General features: G+C 42.1%; 1 protein-coding gene across 1 annotated transcript in view; it reads right to left on the bottom strand.

Moving 5' to 3' along the window:
* LOC139576768 (phosphatidylinositol transfer protein beta isoform) overlaps positions 1 to 18,759 on the bottom strand; it is a 30,677-nt gene extending 11,918 nt beyond the window's left edge. The window contains exons 1-7 of the mRNA XM_071403207.1: positions 18,668 to 18,759; positions 13,890 to 13,920; positions 9,399 to 9,544; positions 9,087 to 9,178; positions 8,837 to 8,844; positions 8,216 to 8,290; positions 7,979 to 8,062 (exon numbers count right to left, since the gene is read on the bottom strand). Of these exons, the coding sequence (XP_071259308.1) occupies positions 7,979 to 8,062; positions 8,216 to 8,290; positions 8,837 to 8,844; positions 9,087 to 9,178; positions 9,399 to 9,544; positions 13,890 to 13,920; positions 18,668 to 18,729 (498 nt within the window). The 5' untranslated portion in view covers positions 18,730 to 18,759. The remainder of the gene's footprint in view (positions 1 to 7,978; positions 8,063 to 8,215; positions 8,291 to 8,836; positions 8,845 to 9,086; positions 9,179 to 9,398; positions 9,545 to 13,889; positions 13,921 to 18,667) is intronic.
* Positions 18,760 to 19,232: the final 473 nt, after the last annotated feature.

Here is a 19,232-nt window from a genome sequence, read left to right as displayed (position 1 = left end):
TTTGCCCATTCCTCTATGGTTTACACACACCAAGCCCCTCCCCCTGCCTCTCATGCCAACAAAGTTGAGAGATCACCTCTTCCTCTCTGACAAGCGGTTTCAACTCGCTATTTTCGTTTGAGGTTTGGTCCATCCGAATCAGTCATATGGACACAAACACATTGAGACATTTTACTGTAATAGAGAAGTAAACTTTTCTAACGATACCCTTTTTATGTCTCAACTATTCAAATTGCGTGCAGAGCAGACACTACTAAACCAAGAGTATCAACGAACATTGATTCTGTAAAATGAATGCTCAGGTTTGTCACACGCGGCATTGGTACCGCTAGCAGCATTTTAGCCAAAGACTGTCATACTAGCTGTCTAGTTTGTGTTTTATAGAATGTGCAATAACCATAAAACACAATTATATAAAGAATTGGCAACACGTTCGCATTCTAAGAAATAAGGTAGGCCACTTGATTTCAACATCTGAACAGGCTAACATGCTTTTCAAACAGAAGGGTGTGTTCATAGCAATTCAACTGTTCAACCTTGTTAGCTAGCAAATAGATAGATCCAAGTTGGCTAAACTTGAAATATAAAGATTAACTGGCTAATACCTAGCATGTGGGATTGAGAGATTGTTGATGAGACCGGTGTTAATTTTCTATAGCCTAATGCCTGCTATAAGAAGTTGGTCATTATTAGTGAATGTGCATTATGCATGGTTCTAGTTAAATTTGTAACAAAAAAAGGCATTTTCATGGACTTGATAGCCAGATCAGTGATTGCAATTACTATTTATTTTTAATTTTTAAACTGGTTAAACTATTCTGCAAAAAGGACCTCCCGCGTGGCGCAGCAGTGTATGTACGTACACACACACAGTACCAGTCTAAAGTTTGGAAAAGCATTCCTCGTGAAGCTGGTGGAGAGAGTGCCAAGAGTGTGCAAAGCTGTCATCAAGGCAAAGGGTGGCCATTTGAAGAATCGCAATATAAAATACATTTGAATTTGTTTAACATTTTTGGTTACTACATGATTCAATATCTGTAATTTCATAGTTTACGTCTTCACTATTATTCTACAATGTAGAAAATAGTAAAAATAAAGAAAAACCCTGGAATGTATATATATATATATATATATTCTGATTAACTAATTAGATTATTTGTTGGTCGTATCAAAGGCTTACATTTAGCCTAGGTATAACTTCACAATCCCTAAATTCAGCAGATTATTGCTGACTGTTTGAAATGCAGTGTATTTGAACATTAATTGTACAACACTTATTTCTAGATCACGATGTATCTCGATAATCTTTGTTATTTGCCCATAAGTTTAAAAAAATTAAAAATAAAGGAAATGTGATTTTTCGGCCATATCACCCACCCTTAAACAAACATTGCTTGTTGTCATTGATGAACTGAGTACTCTTACATTATTAGAAGCCTACTATTGACATACAGCTATATCAAGGAGAGATCAACAACTGCTTAATTAACAGACTGTTAAAGATTAGTTGGCCTAACATAACTTTCTGTGAAGGACTGTATTAGCGGAAGAGCTCTCTGTCATGTCGGTTTCCATCCACGCAGTGACGCACACTGAAATACCGCAACAACGCACATGTCCTTGCTAGTCAATGTGCTCACGCCTACTACCGTTGTGAAGATCAAAGCACGCAAGGGCAAGAAAGTGTTCTCGCTTAGTTGACTAAATGTTATATAATCGAACTACCTTCGTCGAAATGACGCCTTAGCCAACTACGAGATAGTGGTTATATGCTTGACAAACATACATTTTTGGAAAATGTATTTGGCAGTTGGTTCTCCATTTTTACCCTAACATTTTTCTTCACATCAGAGGTATCTACTCTGACCTCAAAATGCATGCATGGTACACAAAATGCGTGCAGGTCTGCAAAAGTCATACCGGGCCCTCTAAAGCCCCTCTAACCCATGTGTCTGAGAGTTGGCCCTGCACTAATGCTGCCCTCTGGGCAGAGGGGCAAGGGGACTCCCATGAGAGAGGCCAGGGTCTCCTAGGCTAGGTCAACCCTCCACAGCCCCTCTGCCCAGGGCCCAGGCTGCAGCACCAAAGCCCAGCCCTGTGCCCTCCACCATGCACCCTGTCTGGGCTAGGCTGAGCTGGGTAGGCTGTCAGGTGGGAACTCGTTGATGCCACCAGCAAATGGCTATGCTGACATTATAGATGGCAGAAGGGCGCAGGCTGGTGCCAGTGTGTGTAGAAGACTGTGTACGTGTGTCTGATGGCGTGCATAACTGCTCCCCCAGACACAAGGCCAGGCCGAGGAGAGACTGCTCCCCCAGACACATGGCCAGGAGAGACTGCTCCCCCAGACACAGGGCCAGGCCGAGGAGAGACTGCTCCCCCAGACACAGGGCCAGGCCGAGGAGAGACTGCTCCCCCAGACACAGGGCCAGGCCGAGGAGAGACTGCTCCCCCAGACACAGGGCCAGGCCGAGGAGACTGCTCCCAGACACAGGGTCATCTTCCTCACGTCTTCCTCACTGTGTATCACAATGCTGAGATCCCACCTGCACTAATACACGAAAACACAGGCACTAAACCCATTCACTACCACAGTCAAACATACAGTTCGAACTAACTCACTAACGCAGCAGGAGAGTAGACCCACACACTCTAGCAGCATAATACACAAGCACGATAAGGCTTTGCTGTACCATTGTTCATTAAGGCTGTATCTCAAATCAGTGTTCGAGTTGCGCCATACCGACACCGCCATCTTTTTGTGAACTGCGTACCGGCTCCTCTACAAAACAAAGTGGCCCATCACCAGCCCGGATTTGCACAGTGTCAAAAAAAGGTTGATCAAAGCAGAATGAAGGCAGGATCTGCATTGAAAAGCAATGGATAGTGGGCATTCATATCTGTAAATCCAGCGTATAGGTGCCAGTCAACAATTCGTGAGGGAATGCGCCGATTGAGAATGTGCAGAATACACTGTTCCAAAACATAACTAGCCTCACTACAAGCCATCTCACTAGTAATTATAAGTATTATGTCTTTCGACAGGCACTGTTGAGAAAGACATAACACCATTATTGGAAAGCTGGTATTCCCCTCTTATTAAACAGTAGGCTAGCCATGTAACTCCGACAACATTAAAAATATTCTAAGAAGTCTAATTGACAAATGACTTCCATGCTGTGCATAGATCTCCCCTGAAAGAATAATATTTTAGCTTTAAGGTTATAGATAAACATGTTTTCACTACCTTGCTTTGAAGTAGCTTACCTTATTAAATTAATCAGGGATGAAATGGATGAGGGAATAATTGTATTAAGACAAAAGTATTTAGTTGTGTTGCAATATGTTATATTAAGGGTGGCCAACCATCCTCCAGGAGAGCTACTGGGTGTGCAGGCTTTTGTTCGAGCCCTGCTCTAACACACCACATTGTAGCTGTAAAAATCAGCTGCTCACACAGAACCTTGATAAGCAGACACGGGTGTGTTTCAAGGCTTGATCAAAAGCCTGCACAACCAGTAGCTCTCCAAATGGAGGGTTGACCATGTGTTTTATACAGAAGCCTAAACAGCGCATTTATTCTACTTTGAGGGGTTAAGTGCCTTGATCAAGGGCATAACAGCAGGAGATCGTAGGCCTACATGGGAACCGAGACCAGCAGCCTTCTAGTGTCAATACCCAGGGATGCAAACTAGGTAACCGATCTGATCCATGTAGATCCGATGAGAAAAGTTATATTTGGGGAGGGGGGGGTGTTTGGATTACTACTGGCTGTAAGTGAACGAGTGATGCGCATTTGGAGCAATACTGGCTGTATCATCTAATGCTCAGGCCTGGGATCAACCAGTCCTTCACATAACAGAATGCAGCACGTGACTGAAGAGAGAAGCAACAACCAACTTCCTAGTTACAGAATCAGCCCGCGTTCTGAAAAGACAGCGGAGATTGGACAGACAGTTTGCCAGTTACTGCAGCAGCACGTCAAATCAAATGTTATTGGTCACATACACATGGTTAGCAGATGTTAATGCGAGTGCAGCTAAATGATTGTGCTTCTAGTTCCGACAGTGCAGTAATATCTAACAATTTCACAACAACTACCTTATGCACACACAAGTGTAAAGGGATGAATAAGAATATGTACATATAAATAAATAAGGATGAGCGATGGCCATAGGCAAGATGCAGTAGATGGTACAGTATATACATATGAAAAGAGTAATGTAGGGTGTGTAAACATTATATAAAGTGGCATTGTTTAAAGTGAATAGAGATACATTCATTACATCCAATTATTCATTATTAAAGTGGCTAGAGATTTGAGTCTGCGTCCCCTGAATGACCACTAGAGGTAGGTGAGAAGCCTGAAGACGAAGGTGATGAAGCGTACTTCATGAGCTGTAACTGAAAAACAACTGGCATTTGGAAATTTTGAGGTGAGGGAGCAAGTGTGGTGGAACAAGAACTGTTCAGTATCTTGCTACAATAGCTGAATTCTCCGTTAGCTAGCCAGAGAAATGTTCAGCAACATTAGCTGATCAAATAATTGAGTTTATGGTGTGAAAATTAGCTGGCTAACAAAGTCAGACAGCTAAATAGCTAACGTTACAACATCAGATGAGGTAACGTTAGCTCGAGGAACCAATTAGCTACAGTATTAACTGAGGATTCGATCAAGTCTTGCCGTTCCTCATGCTAGAACGTTAGTTGCTCACTGGACCCTGGCAATCTGTGTGAAATGTTAACTAGTTAGCTAATGAACTTACTATCTATCAACTAAATGTTTTCCCTCTATGTGGTTCATTTTCAGAATGAGAGAATTAGGTGAAAATGAGGAGTTGCTTGTTAAACAAGTGGATTCAGGGATCAAGTGTAGCTGGAGCTGGGCCTGTCTTAAGCTGGATGCCACTGTAGAGGTCAAAAGGAACACCACACACATACACACTTTCCCCTCTTTCTCACTTGTTCAATAAGGTGGATAGAAAGAGGTATGCCAGGTGTACTCTGACTGAACGAGATAGATTATACCAACAAAGGGTGTCGTGCTCTGCTGGCACATTAATGTAGAACCGATGTACACAGGCAGATATATTTTTTTGCTATGAGTTAGGTTCACATGAACCACTTTATTTTACACAGACTGATCATATTCTTTGTTGCTTAAATAGTACACAGTTAAAACATTTCAACAAGGTACCCAGCCTAAAAGTCACTAGAAGTTAGCATTTTAAAGCTGATAAAAAGTCACCTTTTTGGGCCCTTACCAGTTTGCATTCCTACAATACCACATTTATGCTAACTTTCCATGTAGGCTACATAGACGCCACCAATTATTAGACATGGAAATCTGGTTAAAAGTCATGCAAAAGTCATGAAATGCCATCTGTCAAAACGTGTATAAACCCTGAACAGTGAATACTCAGAGGTCTCGCTAGCATAATGTCAATTGGGAATTCCTGTGAACATAGTCTAATGGACCGACTTGGGAAAAAGACAGATCCTGCTCCACGTTCATCCCAAAATCAACCACTCTTCTCAAATCAATCAATGGTGCTAAATTTAATGTGGTACTCCTAACCTTTGAAAGATGGGAGCCCTGCACACACTCTTAACAGTCTCACAGTCCTCTTCTGGTTTCATTATTAATTGTAAAGAGCTCAGAGAGAGAAGTGCAAAGTCAACTAGGGCTGAGCAATTGGACCTAAAAATCAAACCTAGATTAAAAAATATATATATATATACATTTTTTTATTAAATTTTTGTAAATAATGTGCAATTCAAGATATATACTGCATCTCAATTTTAATGTTCTCTAAATAAGCAGTGTTGTAGAATTAAAGGTAAAATACACTGCATTTCGAACAGTCAGCAATAATCTAATGAATTTAAACTTTATACCTAAATAGAGGCCTTCCACAACCATGAGTTTAACCTGCTTTTTTGTTGTTGCAATAGTCACTGATCTGGCTTTTAAGTCCATGAAAAGGCCCTTTTTTGTTAAACATTTAACTAGAACCATGCATAATGCACATTCACTAATAATGACTAACTTCTTGTAGCAAGCATTAGGCTATAGAAAATTAACACTCGTCGTCTCATCAACGATCGCTCAAGCCCACGTGCTAGTTAATCTTTATATTTCTAGTTTAGCCATCTTATGTCCTAGCTAACAAGGTTGAACAGCTGAATTGTTATGAACACACCATTATGTTGGTCTCTGTTTGAACAGCATGCTAGCCTGTACACTTTGTTCAGAATTTATAAAATGTGCTTATTGCACATTTATAAAACACAAACTAGACAGCTAGTATAAACAGTCTTTGGCTAAAATGCTGCTAGCAGTATGTGGTACTCCAATGCAGCATGCGACAAACTGCGCATTCATTTCCCAGAATCAATCTTCATTGATATTCTCGTTTTAGTAGCGTCTGATCTGCGCGCAATTTGAATAGTTGAGACATAAAAAGTGTGTCATTAGAAAACTTCTCTATTACAGTAAAATAATGTCTCAATGTGTTTGTGTCCATATGACCGATTCTGGTGGACCAAAGCTCAAGTGCAAATAGTGAGTTGAAACCGCTTGTCAGAGAGGAGAAAGGGGATCTCTCAACTTTGTTGGCTTGAGAGGGAGGGGCTTGGAGTGTGTGTAAACCAGAGAGGAATAGGCGAAGAGAGAGGTTTCACTCTCAGTAAAATCTGTCCAAAACAAGCTTCATGGGTTTCAATGGGCTTATTTTGGACTCAAGCTTGTCGCCTGCCTTCCCGGCTTTGGGACAACAGGCGGAGACGTGCATCTTGTCATTATATAAAGATCTCTAGTGTAAATGGGAAGGTGCACACAACAGCACAGAAGGAGCGAAAGAGACGAGACCAAAAAGACAACACGAGAACAAGTGGACATAAACGCAAAAAAAGACCCATAAAAACCCCTAGATTCTTGCAAAACAGGATTTGGAATATCACGCAAAAACAGAAATTAGAATTAATTTGATATATTGCCCAGCCCTAAAGTCAACTTAAAACAACTGTTGTGAAAAATAAAACGCCTTTCAAATTACAAACAGCTCAAGGGCCCAGCAATTTTAAATAAATCATGATGCGCCTGCAGCTAAAAGCTGCTTTTCAGGGCTATCGGCCAACAGGAGGGAGCCAAACGAGCAGAATGGAAGAAACACACACTAATTTGGCTGTTTTAATGCTGAAAGCTTCATCACTATAACAATACACTGTGCTGCTCTAATGAGGTCTGTGAATCGATGTGCCTTACACTGAGGAAGTGTGTGTGAGAGGGCCAGGCGTATGGAGCGCCATGAGCCTTAATTACACTAACAAACTCATCTGTGGTCCCTTGGCAGGCCAGGCCCTGCAGCCTTGCCTGAGGCACAAACCTGATAGGGCCCTCAGACAACTCCTCCAGCAAGGCAAACACGTCCGCCTTGTTAGACACCTACCGCAAGCACACACTGCTCGGGCAAATAACCACATGCACTCGCACAGCACAAAATGCGTGCACACACAAACTCAGTGAAGTGAGGCAATGCCATGCCAAATAATAGCAATAAACTACCATGAGCATTGGTACTAGGAACCTTATGGATTTGAAAGGAAGATATATTGAGAAATTATACCAATATTACGTTATAATTGCAGAGCTTCCAACACCATACTGATGAGGGGTTTCAGAACCCGCAGAGGAAAAACAATGCACCATAGTTCCGACTGGCAGCTGAGAAGGAATACAACATTCTCAATAACCGTTTAAAAGGAACGTGTGAATGCAGTTTTTTTGTCCCATCTGAGTAGACCTAAAAGTATATTTATCTTACATCTAATGGGGTTAGATATTATTATACTAAGTACGAAGATTGCTGTGCAATGCACAGGTCTCTCCACATGATGGTGCCAAACAGGGTACTATCCAGGGCTTTATTGAGTGTGGGACTGTGGTATGACGGCAGTATCAGAAAGGAGTACTCACAGCAGGGGCCACTTGTTCCCCATCTGCGATGTCAATGGGAACCACCTCCACACTCTTCCATGTGGGCACGCCCAGCTTGTGCACCTGCCAATCAAAGCCAGGCATGAGCATGACAGCAAAGCTTCAACGGGGACACATTCACAGACAGTCATCAGTGACCTTTACAGTGAGATTTGTAAATAATCTTGTAAATTGTAAATAATCTAACAAATTTTGAACGGCAGATAAGGTACTCACGTTTTCTACTGTGCCAAGGTCAGGTTTGTGCCATGTCTCAATCTTAACGATGAAGTCGTCTTTCATATACTCATTCTGAAAGGAAGGAGAATGACAATCTTTACTGAAACCACAAACCCTCTAAACGAGAGATATTCAACTCTTACCCTATGGGAGGCCAGGAGCCTGCTGGTTTTCTGTTTTACCTGATAATTAATTGCACCCACCTGGTGTCCCAGGTCTAAATCAGTCCCTGATTAGAAGGGAACTATGAAAAAAAGCAGTGGAACTGGCTTTGGGGTTTTTGAGTTTGAGGGCTCTAAACCTAGTAGATTTACATTACTAGTAACGACCACAAGGGGGACCTCCAACCCCTGAATTCAACAACTACCCAATGAAGCAATATCATAGTAAATTCAAACCATACAATTTCCCCATAAATAAATAAAAACCTCAAACATTTTTGGCTTATTTGCTACATTCTTTATAATTGTTGACAAGTTCACTTCACGAAAACTGACGCATGCCACATTCACACAGACAAACAAGTAACTACCCAACTATACACACATGCACAAACAATTACCATCCAAACAGACAGTGAGATAATCTAACACAACAGGGTCATTTGAGGCTACTCACCGTTACAACTGGGTCCAGACGAAGCATAAGAAGACCAAAAAAAATAAATGTTAGATATAAATCCAAGCCAAAAAAAGAAAGAAATTATCATATAACTCATGTAAATAATAAGTTGGTTCAAGCAACAATGAGTCAATTTAAAACATTTCTCTCTCTCAAAAAAAGGCTTGGGTGGTCACAAGGTGCAGGCGGTAGGGGTGGGGGGAGAAGAGGTAAGAGTTCAGGCAGAAGAAGAGTGGAGGGGACTCACTGGTTCGGCAGTAAGGGTAAGCATTCCAGGCCTTTTCATGGAAGACCAGGGAGCCCTCAGGAGCTATCATCTTGACAAACGCTGGGACTTTACTGTGGAAGCAAGGGGATATAGATGGATACACACACACAGTGAATAAAACACACTTCAGTCATACAATGAGATATCTTAATGTCATTGTCTTGAAGGCCTCTATAAACAAATATATTTAAAAAAAGGTACTACAAACCTACTGTAACACAGGAATGACTACACTTCCACCTGCTGGCAAGATAGTGATGGTGCACTAGGAACAGTGTGGGTGTGTGTTACCTCTTCAGATGGTAGATTTTGTGTGTGTACTGTCCTTTCTCGCCCTCCTTCTCATAGGGTTCATTCTTAAGGACCTCAATGCCCTCTCCTCCACCCGTCTCATTCTTACTGGCCTCTGCTACGGAGTACAACTGACCCACTTGATACTGAAACACAAAACACACATACTGTTAACACAACATTATATAGCACAACAAATACTTGCTCTCATGAAGGTAATAAAAACATGGATAGCAACTAAAACCTCAGGGAATCAACACATTTGTTTTGGACTATCATATGACAGAGGGTGGGGCATGTTGAATAAGAGCTTGACTACGAGGATGGCAGTGTCCAGCATCACCCAGAACCAGGAGGGCATGCTGCAGAGCTGGGCGATATGGACAACAATTTTATTATCCTTTAAACTACTAGTTTGATAGTTGTAGCTGTCAAATTGTCCCAATAACAGTCACCCATATTAGCAAACTTGTTTCATTTCAAACTTCACATTTCTCCAGTATAGGCAACTTATCCTAATGAACGATATCAGAAAAATGCCTGCGACAGTCAGACGGTTCTCTGCTACCGCACGTCAAGCGGTACCGGAGAGCCAAGTCTAGATCCAAGAGGCTCCTAAATAGCTTCTACCCCCAAGCCATAAGACTCCTGAACAGCTAATCAAATGGCTACCCAGACTATTTGCATTGAACAGTGATGTTCGAATGTACAGATCCTGTGCAGGTGTTGTTACACGTGGTCTGCCCCCGCGAGGACGATCAGCTGTCCATTCTGTAGAGCTAGCTTAGGCGTCTCACAGTACAGACATTGCAATTTATTGCCCTGGCCACATCTGCAGTCCTCATGCCTCCTTGCAGCATGCCTAAGGCACGTTCACGCAGATGAGCAGGGACCCTGGGCATCTTTATTTTGGTGTTTTTCAGAGTCAGTAGAAATGCCTCTTTAGTGTCCTATGTATTCATAAAACTGACTTTAATTGCCTACCGTCTGTAAGCTGTTAGTTCATTGAACAAGCATGGGAAACAGTGTTTAAACCCTTTACAATGAAGATCTGTGAAGTTATTTGGATTTTTACAAATTATCTTTGAAAGACAGGGTCCTGAAAAATTGACATTTTCTTTTTTTGCTGAGTTTATATTTTAACTCTAGATCACCTTTACTCCACACACAGGGACACGTACAAATCTCTCCCTCCATTTGGCAAATCAAATGTCACATGCGCCGAATACAACCTTACAGTGCTGAATTACAAGCACTTAACAATGCAGTTAAGAAAAAAAAGGTCAAAGTATTCACTAAGACAGACAGACACAAAAAAGAACATTAGCGAGGCTATATACAGGGACACCGGTACAGAGTCAATGTGCGGGTCACTGGTTAGTCAAGGTAATATTTACACGTAGGTAGAGGTAAAGTGACTATGCATGGATAATAAACAGAGTAGTAGCAGTGTAAAAATGGGGGATGGGAACAACGCAAATAGTCCAGGTAGTTATTTGATTAGCTGTTCAGGAGTCTTATGGCTTGGGGGGGAGAGGGGGGTAGAAGCTGTTAAGAAGCCTTTAGGACCTAGACTTGGCGCTCCGGTACCGCTTGCCGTGCGGTAGCAGAGAGAACAGTCTATGGACTAGGGTGGCTGGAGTCTGACAATTTGACACTGCCTGGTATAGAGGTCCTGGATGGCAGGAAGCTTGGCCCCAGTGATGTACTGGGCCGTACACGCAACCCTCTGTAGCGCCTTGCGGTCGGAGGCCGAGCAGTTGCCATACCAGGCAGTGATGCAACCAGTCAGAATGCTCTCGATGGTGCAGCTGTAGAACCTTTTGAGGATCTGAGGATCCATGCAGAATCTTTTCAGTCTCCTGAGGGGGACTGTTGTTGTGCCCTCTTCACGAATGTCTTGGTATGTTTAGACCATGTTAGTTTGTTGGTGATGTGGACACCAAGGAACTTGAAGCTCTCGACCCGCTCCACTACAGCCCCATCGATAAGAAAGGGGGCGTGCTCGGTCCTCCTTTTCCTGTAGTCCACAATCATCTCCATTGTCTTGATCACGTTGAGGGAGAGGTTGTTATCCTGGCACCACACAGCCGGGTCTCTGACCTCCTCCCTATAGGCTGTCTCATCGTTGTCGTGATCAGGCACACCACTTGTGTGGTCGGCAAACTTAATGGTGTTGGAGTTGTGATTGGCCATGCAGTCATGAGTGAACAGGGACTACAGGAGGGGACTGAGTACGCACCCCTGAGGGGCTCCGGTGTTGAGGATCAGCGTGGCAGATGTGTTGGTACCTACCCTTACCACCTAAGGGCAGCCCGTCCGGAAGTCCAGGATGAAGTTGCAGAGGGAAGTGTTTAGTCCCAGGGTCCTTAGCTTAGTGACAAGCTTTGAGGGCACTACGGTGTTGAACGCTGCGCTGTAGTCAATGAATAGCATTCTCACGTAGGTGTTCCTTTTGTCCAGGTGGGAAAGCTAAATGTACACTCACTGGACTCGAACCACACACACGCTGCTGCTACTCTATTTATCTATGCATAGTCACTTTATTCCCACGTACAGTTGAAGTCGGAAGTTTACATACACCATAGCCAAATACAGTAAAACTGAGTTATTCACAATTCCTGACATTTAATCCTAGTAACAATTACCTGTCTTAGGTCAGTTAGGATCACCACTTTATTTTAAGAATGTGAAATGTCAGAATAATAATAGAATAGACAATATAATTATTTATTTCAGCTTTTATTTCTTTCATCACATTCCCAGTGGGTCAAAAGTTTACATACACTCAATTAGTACTTGGTAGCATTGCCTTTAAATTGTTTAACTTGGGTCAAACGCTTCAGGTAGCCTTCCACAAGCTTCCTACAAAAAGTTGGGTGCATTTTGGCCCATTCCTCCTGACAGAGCTGGTGTAACTGAGTCAGGTTTGTAGGCCTCCTTGCTCGCACACGCTTTTTCAGTTCTGCCCACACATTTTCTATAGGATTGAGGTCAGGGCTTTGTGATGGCCACTCCAATACCCTGACTTTGTTGTCCTTAAGCCATTGTGCCACAACTTTGGAAGTATGCTTGGGGTCATTGTCCATTTGGAAGACCCATTTGCGACCAAGCTTTAACTTCCTGACTGATGTCTTGAGATGTTGCTTCAATATATCCACATAATTTTACTTCCTCATGATGCCATATATTTTGTGAAGTGCACCAGTCCCTCCTGCAGCAAAGCAAAGCTGCAAAGCAAAGCCACCCCGTGCTTCACGGTTGGGATGGTGTTCTTCAGCTTGCAAGCCTCCCCCTTTTTCCTTCCAAACATAACGATGGTCATTATGGCCAAACAGTACTATTTTTGTTTCATCAGACCAGAGGACATTTCGCCAAAAAGTACAATCTTTGTCCCCATGTGCAGTTGCAAACCGTAGTCTGACTTTATGGCGGTTTTGGAGCAGTTGCTTCTTCCTTGCTGAGCGACCTTTCAGGTTATGTCAATATAGGACTCGTTTTACTGTGAATATCGATACTTTTGTACCGGTTTCCTCCAGCTTCTTCACAAGGTCCTTTGCTGTTGTTCTGGGATTGATTTGCACTTTTCTCACAAAAGTACGTTCATCTCTAGGAGACAGAACGCGTCTCCTTTATGAGCGGTATGACGGCTGCATGGTCCCATGGTGTTTATACTTGCATACATTGTTTGTACAGATGAACGTGGTACCTTCAGGCGTTTGGAAATTGCTCCCAAGGATGAACCAGTCTTGTTGAGGTCTGCAATTGTTTTTCTGAGGTCTTGGCTGATTTCTTTTTGATTTGCCCATGATGTCAAGCAAAGAGGCACTGAGTTTGAAGGTAGGCCTTGATATACATCCACAGGTACATCTCCAATTGACTCAAATTATGTCAATTAGCCTATCAGAAGCTTCTAAAGCCATGACATAATTTTCTGGAATTTTCCAAGCTGTTTAAAGGCACAGTCAACTTAGTGTATGTATGGAAACTTCTGACCCATTGAAATTGTAATATAGTGAATTATAAGTGAAATAATCTGTCTGTAAACAATTGTTGGAAAAATGACTTGTGTCATGCACAAAGTAGATGTCCTAACCGACTTCCAAAAGCTATAGTTTGTTCACAAGAAATTTGTGGAGTGGTTGAAAAACGAGTTTTAATGACTCCAACCTAAGTGTATGTAAACTTCCGACTGTACATATTACCTCAACTAACCCATACCCCTGCACATTGACTCGGTACCGGTACCCACTTTATATAGCTTTGTTATTGTTTTAATATTTTCCCATGTCTTTATTTAGCACATTTTTAAAACTCTGCATTGTTGGTTAAGGACTCGTAAGTAAGATCTACATCAGTTGTATTCAGTGCATGTGACAAATCAAATTTGATTAAAAAAAAAAAAAAGCAAAGAGAGGTCTGAATAGTCGGCTAATTCCATAGAAGGATTAGTATGACAGAATGCTAAATAATAACAGTGAACGTACTCACCTCCTCCACTGTACAGGGTAAGACCACACGGCTGAGAGAGAGAGAGAGAGCGAGAGATGGTTTAATGACTGACACTGTGTGACGGCCCTGAATTATTCTGAACCGTCTCAGTGCTTCTCCTTCCAATAGGGCGCTTCCCCTTGAATTCACAAATAATAACCTCAAGTCAAAACCGTTACAACTGGCCATCATAGTCACATCTAGGCCCAACAAATAAACAGAATAGTTCCAACAGGTTTACAAGACACATGTGTTCTCGAGCCTAGTGGAATTCAGAATTGGTTGCCGATCTGAGAAACAGATGACTAGAGGCATCCTTTTTTCCCCCCTTCACAAGTCAGAGACATGATACCCTTGCTTTCCAGACTAAATCAATTTGTTCATAGCAGCTATAATCATTCTCACTTTATGCAAGGCCATTGCCTCATGACTTCCTGACTGCAGAAGCCCCCGTCAGCCTGTTTGATGGTGGCAGCAGGGGGCTCAGCTTCATGATGAGATCCTCATAGGGCACATGAGCAATTTCCTCAGTGCACAGGAACAGAAAATGAGTCCAGGTCACACGTGGAGTCACATTATGGAAGATGTCAGAGAGAGAGAAAGGCTGGGGGATAAGACAATGAATGAGCCAAAAGAAAAGAGGCCAAATAGTGACAGCCTGAGGATAGAAAAGGCCTGAACAGTGAAGGAGAGACCAGTGAGGACTGACCAGTGTCACTAAAGTGAACAATGTGGGGTCCACCAATGGGAACCAGAGAGACTGCCCAACAACTAGTGGAGCCACTGAGGATGTGGTGTGCCCACACAAAGATGACATCATAGCAGCGGTGCGCCAGCCAATGACCACTAATGCTGTGTTCATAACAAGTGGGAAACACTTAAGTTACTTGTAAACTGGGAGCAACGAGCTTTGAAATCGCTGAGAACCCCGATTGGCTAATGGCAAGCAAAGCAGCGTCAACCATAAACTAAAAGTATAGTCATTCTGCTCGCAAACAAAGTGTTAAAAACAATCTAGAAATCAGGAAGCCCTTTCTGTTGATCCATGGTTAATCTTCAACATAAAACCACCAAGGAGTTATGATCATTTACCAAATAGGGCTGTGTTACACACTGTATAATAATACAATTGACTGTAGCCTTGAAAGCAGTTCGCTAACAATTAAAGCACAGCATAACAACCAGTGGCCACATTACAACAGAGACTGTTTAACCATATACCCAGGCAAGGATGCTTTTCAGTTAGGAAGAGGACTGCTGTAAGTGCCATGTCACATCCTAAAACCTGGAAAGCTGACAGATCTTACAAGTTGTGTGTGAGGCTGAGCACCAGGCTAGCCTGAGACTTCCAGCCCTGTGTCACACACTAAGTCATGTTGGGAATGGATGGACACCTAAAATGCATTTGGTCTTTGTGTTTCTAACTTTCTCACTCATTATTCACAATTCATTCAAGACTATCCGTAATCATGGTGCATCCAAATTAATGTAAAAGTGTTTAGAAACATTCTATTTACAATCAAAGTGAGTCCAAAATGACCCAATACATTATTTACCATTAATTTATATGTAAACACAACCAAAACAAACCTGATGTAATCATTGCGTGCTAGGAATATGGGATCAAATACAAAATTTTTGAATACTTTAATACACATACACTGCTCTTTCCATATCATAGACTGACCAGGTGAAAGCTATTATCCCTTATTGATGTCACTTGTTAAATGCATTTCAAATCAGTGTAGACGAAGGGGAGGATAAAGGTTAAAGAAGAATTTTAAGCCTTGAGACATGGATTGTGTATGTGCCATTCAGAGGATTAATAGGCAAAACAAAAGATTTAAGTGCCGTTGAATGGGGTATGGTAGTAGGTACCAGGCACACCGGTTTGTGTCAAGAACTGCAACGCTGCTGAGTTTCACACGCAACAGTTTCCGTGTGTATAAAGAATGGCCCACCACCCAAAGGACATCCAGTCAACTTGACAACTGTGGGAAGCATTTGGGGTCAACATTGACCAGCATCCCTGTGGAATGCTTTTGACACCTTGTAGAGTCCATGCCATGACAATTGAGGCAGTTCTGACGGCAACTCAATATTACAAGCAACTCTCGGTCGACCAAGATGTTTTTTTGTCGGGGACATCCCTAAACCACTGATTACAAAAAAGCCTAGACATGCCTAGTTTTTATGTTCAAGTCATAGTGATAGCCTAAGCAGCCTAGTACTAGTTTATTAGGCCTTCATAAGAGGCAGGGCATAGCTGCAATGGCAATGGATCCCTTTAAGTTAAATAATCATCTTCCTGAATCAGACTGGGTTAGACCTACTGATTGTTGAGACTGGGAATCATCAGCACCCCACTTGACAGTGCAGAATGTCTGATGCACTCGTCATTTCTCTGACAAGCAGATTTTTCCTTGGTCAGCAGTATGGTCAAAGTTCATGAATCACCAGCCTGCCAGGAAGACTTCATCAGGTGTCATCTCAAAGTTTACAAAGTTGGCAAGCCTGTCTAAACACACACACCTGGGAATTAGTGTTTAACAAGATAGTAGAGTTTTACAGAGAGTGGAGTGGATGTTATGTACTGCCTAGAAAGGGTGCCTCGTTTATGCAGGACACATTTAATGTGGCTACCATCCGTGTGACTTGGGTTTGTGGTACACGTGCACTGCAGTAAGTGGAGTACCATCCTACTCAGTGAATTTGATTTTTTTTTAATTAAAAAGTTTAATTACTTAAGTTAATCTTTTTAGATAAAACTATGCTAAATATATTCACAGGTCACCAAATACCTGATTAAAACAGACTGTTTTCCAATGAAGGTCTACAGTAGCCTCAACAGCACTCTCTGGGGTAGCACCATGGTGTAGCCGGAGGACTGCTACCTTCCATCCTCCTCTGGGTACATCGACTTCAATACAAAACCTAGGAGGTTCATGGTTCTCAACCCCTTTCATAGACTTAAACAGTAATTCTGACAACATCTTCCAACCCAGAGCTCCTGCAGTATGAACTGACATGTTGTCCACCCAATCAAAGGAGAGAATGAATCTAGTACTGCAAGCATAAGCTACAGCTAGATAGCACTGCATAAAATGTGATGAATCATTGACTCAAAAGAGAAAGACAATAGTTGAACAGTTTTGAACAAAATAATTTCTTAAGCAGCAGAGAGGGCTATATTATAGATATGTTTTTTAGCTAATGCAGCTAGCTAATTTAGCCTACTCAAACACCCAGCTCAAACAGAGAGGAATACTATTTATGTTCGCTAGCTGGCTAAGGCTATGCAACACTGGAATTCTTCCAAGTCAAGGTAAGCTTTTGGTTTCAATAATTTATTGCCACTGGGACCCGTCAGCATAACTACTAAACTTCTTGTTGTACACCACGAGTCAAACTCATTGCACGGAGGGCTGAGTGTCTGCATGTTTTCGTCCCTCCACTGTACTCAATTGATGAAATAAGGTCACTAATTAGCAAGGAACTCCCCTCACCTGGTTGTCCAGGTCTTAATTGAAAGGAAAAACACAAAACACTAGGCCCTCCATAGAATTAGTTTGACACTCCCTGCTGTACAGCGTGATAGTAACAGGTCTACTAACGCGTTAGTTCTAGTAGCTATGTCGTTAGCTAATATGGTGACAACGATGTAGGCTGTGTGTAGCGGTTATAGTATAAAGGTTTGGCTTTGAATGGTTTTTTCACCTGCTCACAGACAGTTGTGTTGTGCACTGAAGTCCACAATCGAGGGGAAAAATTGAGAGCGCATAGATACGAGAAGGAATTATACGATGAGCAAAGGGGTGAAGCGGTTTGTATGTGGCCGCTATGAAAGCGAACTCTGTGTGCGTGGGTGATCAGAAGTGTGTTCATTCCAATGATTTTGTTAACTTATTAAATTGAAGCAAACAGAACTGGGATAAACTTACCTGAATTTGTCCAATAGAAACTATTTGCAATTGTTTGGACTAATGATTACAGCCTAGATCAGCTAGATGCAGGTAAGTGTGTAAGACGGTATTGAATGTGTTACTGTCGTTCCCCTTGATTACTCCAACTTGCCTCTCGACCTGTGCAACTACTTTATACAATTTCCTTCGTAGGTTAAGTTGTAACAACCTCATGTGATGGATATAGGGAAATTTGAGTATCATGTACCGTCAGCGCTCTACCAGAGCGCTCGGTCCCGTCCCCCCGGGGGAAGCCCCCCCGGCGTTGCACGCCATGCTCCCCGACCCGGGCCTGGGGTAAACCTGCGGACATGAGCTGGGATGGGCCAATATGCTGCAATAGAAATAAAGCCATAATCCCTAAACTTAAACAGCACCGACAGTCACTGGTGCACTGCCTCTTGGGTAGGCAGTAGCCCTCCCTTCCGCTAACTTACGTTAGCTTAGTTAGCTAACTACCTACCAAGTTATCGACAGCAAGTTACAAAAACGTAAACCGTTCAAACTACATATCTTACATTGTTCGCCAAAAAGTTGACCCTCTCGATACTAGATATCTATGTTCCATATTGTTGTTGTTTGCTCTCCAGATAAGTCGACTAGCATCTGCTGACTCGCTGTCACCCCACTCACCGGTAGGCCAAACCTGAAACAAGTCTGAACAATTCCCACCTAACAAACACATGCGTTCTGAAACATATCTGCAAAGTTTTAATTTGGCTAAAAACCAACTGAAGAATCGCAGTACTCGAAAATATGATATATTATCACACACATTAAAGTAATATCAATAAAATATGGAAAAATACAACTTACTATTCCTTGATGAGAACCATCGTAGTTTTTTGGCTGTGGCTACGTATTACCGCTGATGTCATGTGCCTTTATGAACAACTCTCTTATTCCGCCCCTTACCGTCTGTGATTGGTGAGTGGCGATACTTCTTTAAGTGGGTCTCACAGGGGGTGAACTTCTGTCATTACAAAAATGTAGGTCAATATTTACTAGTGAAAATTATCTTTCATATGTGCAGGATTTTGCAAGATTCCCCCTGTCTGTTTTTCATTGATAACACAAACTATTCAACCACACCCATACAATTGACCCAGGTTTAGACAATAAATCAATGTCTTCTTCTTTCTATTTAGAGAGCACACAAGTGTTTTAGATTAAAGAGTTAGTTTGACTACACAAACTTATTGTATCTATGTATGTAAATTATCACCTGTGGTTGACTTGTTCATCCCTATGGTAATCTTGTTAGCTTTATTTGTGGTAGGCATGTAGACAGGTAAGATTAGTTCTAGATTAAGTGTGTGATTACACAGTGTGTCCCATAAATCAGATTTAAAAGAGAACAGGGCTGTATTCATAAAGCGTC

Source organism: Salvelinus alpinus, chromosome 5 (genome assembly GCF_045679555.1).
Source record: "Salvelinus alpinus chromosome 5, SLU_Salpinus.1, whole genome shotgun sequence".
Lineage (NCBI taxonomy): Eukaryota > Metazoa > Chordata > Actinopteri > Salmoniformes > Salmonidae > Salvelinus > Salvelinus alpinus.
Note: the sequence above shows the minus strand (reverse complement) of the source record. Positions and strands in the feature narration are given on the sequence as shown.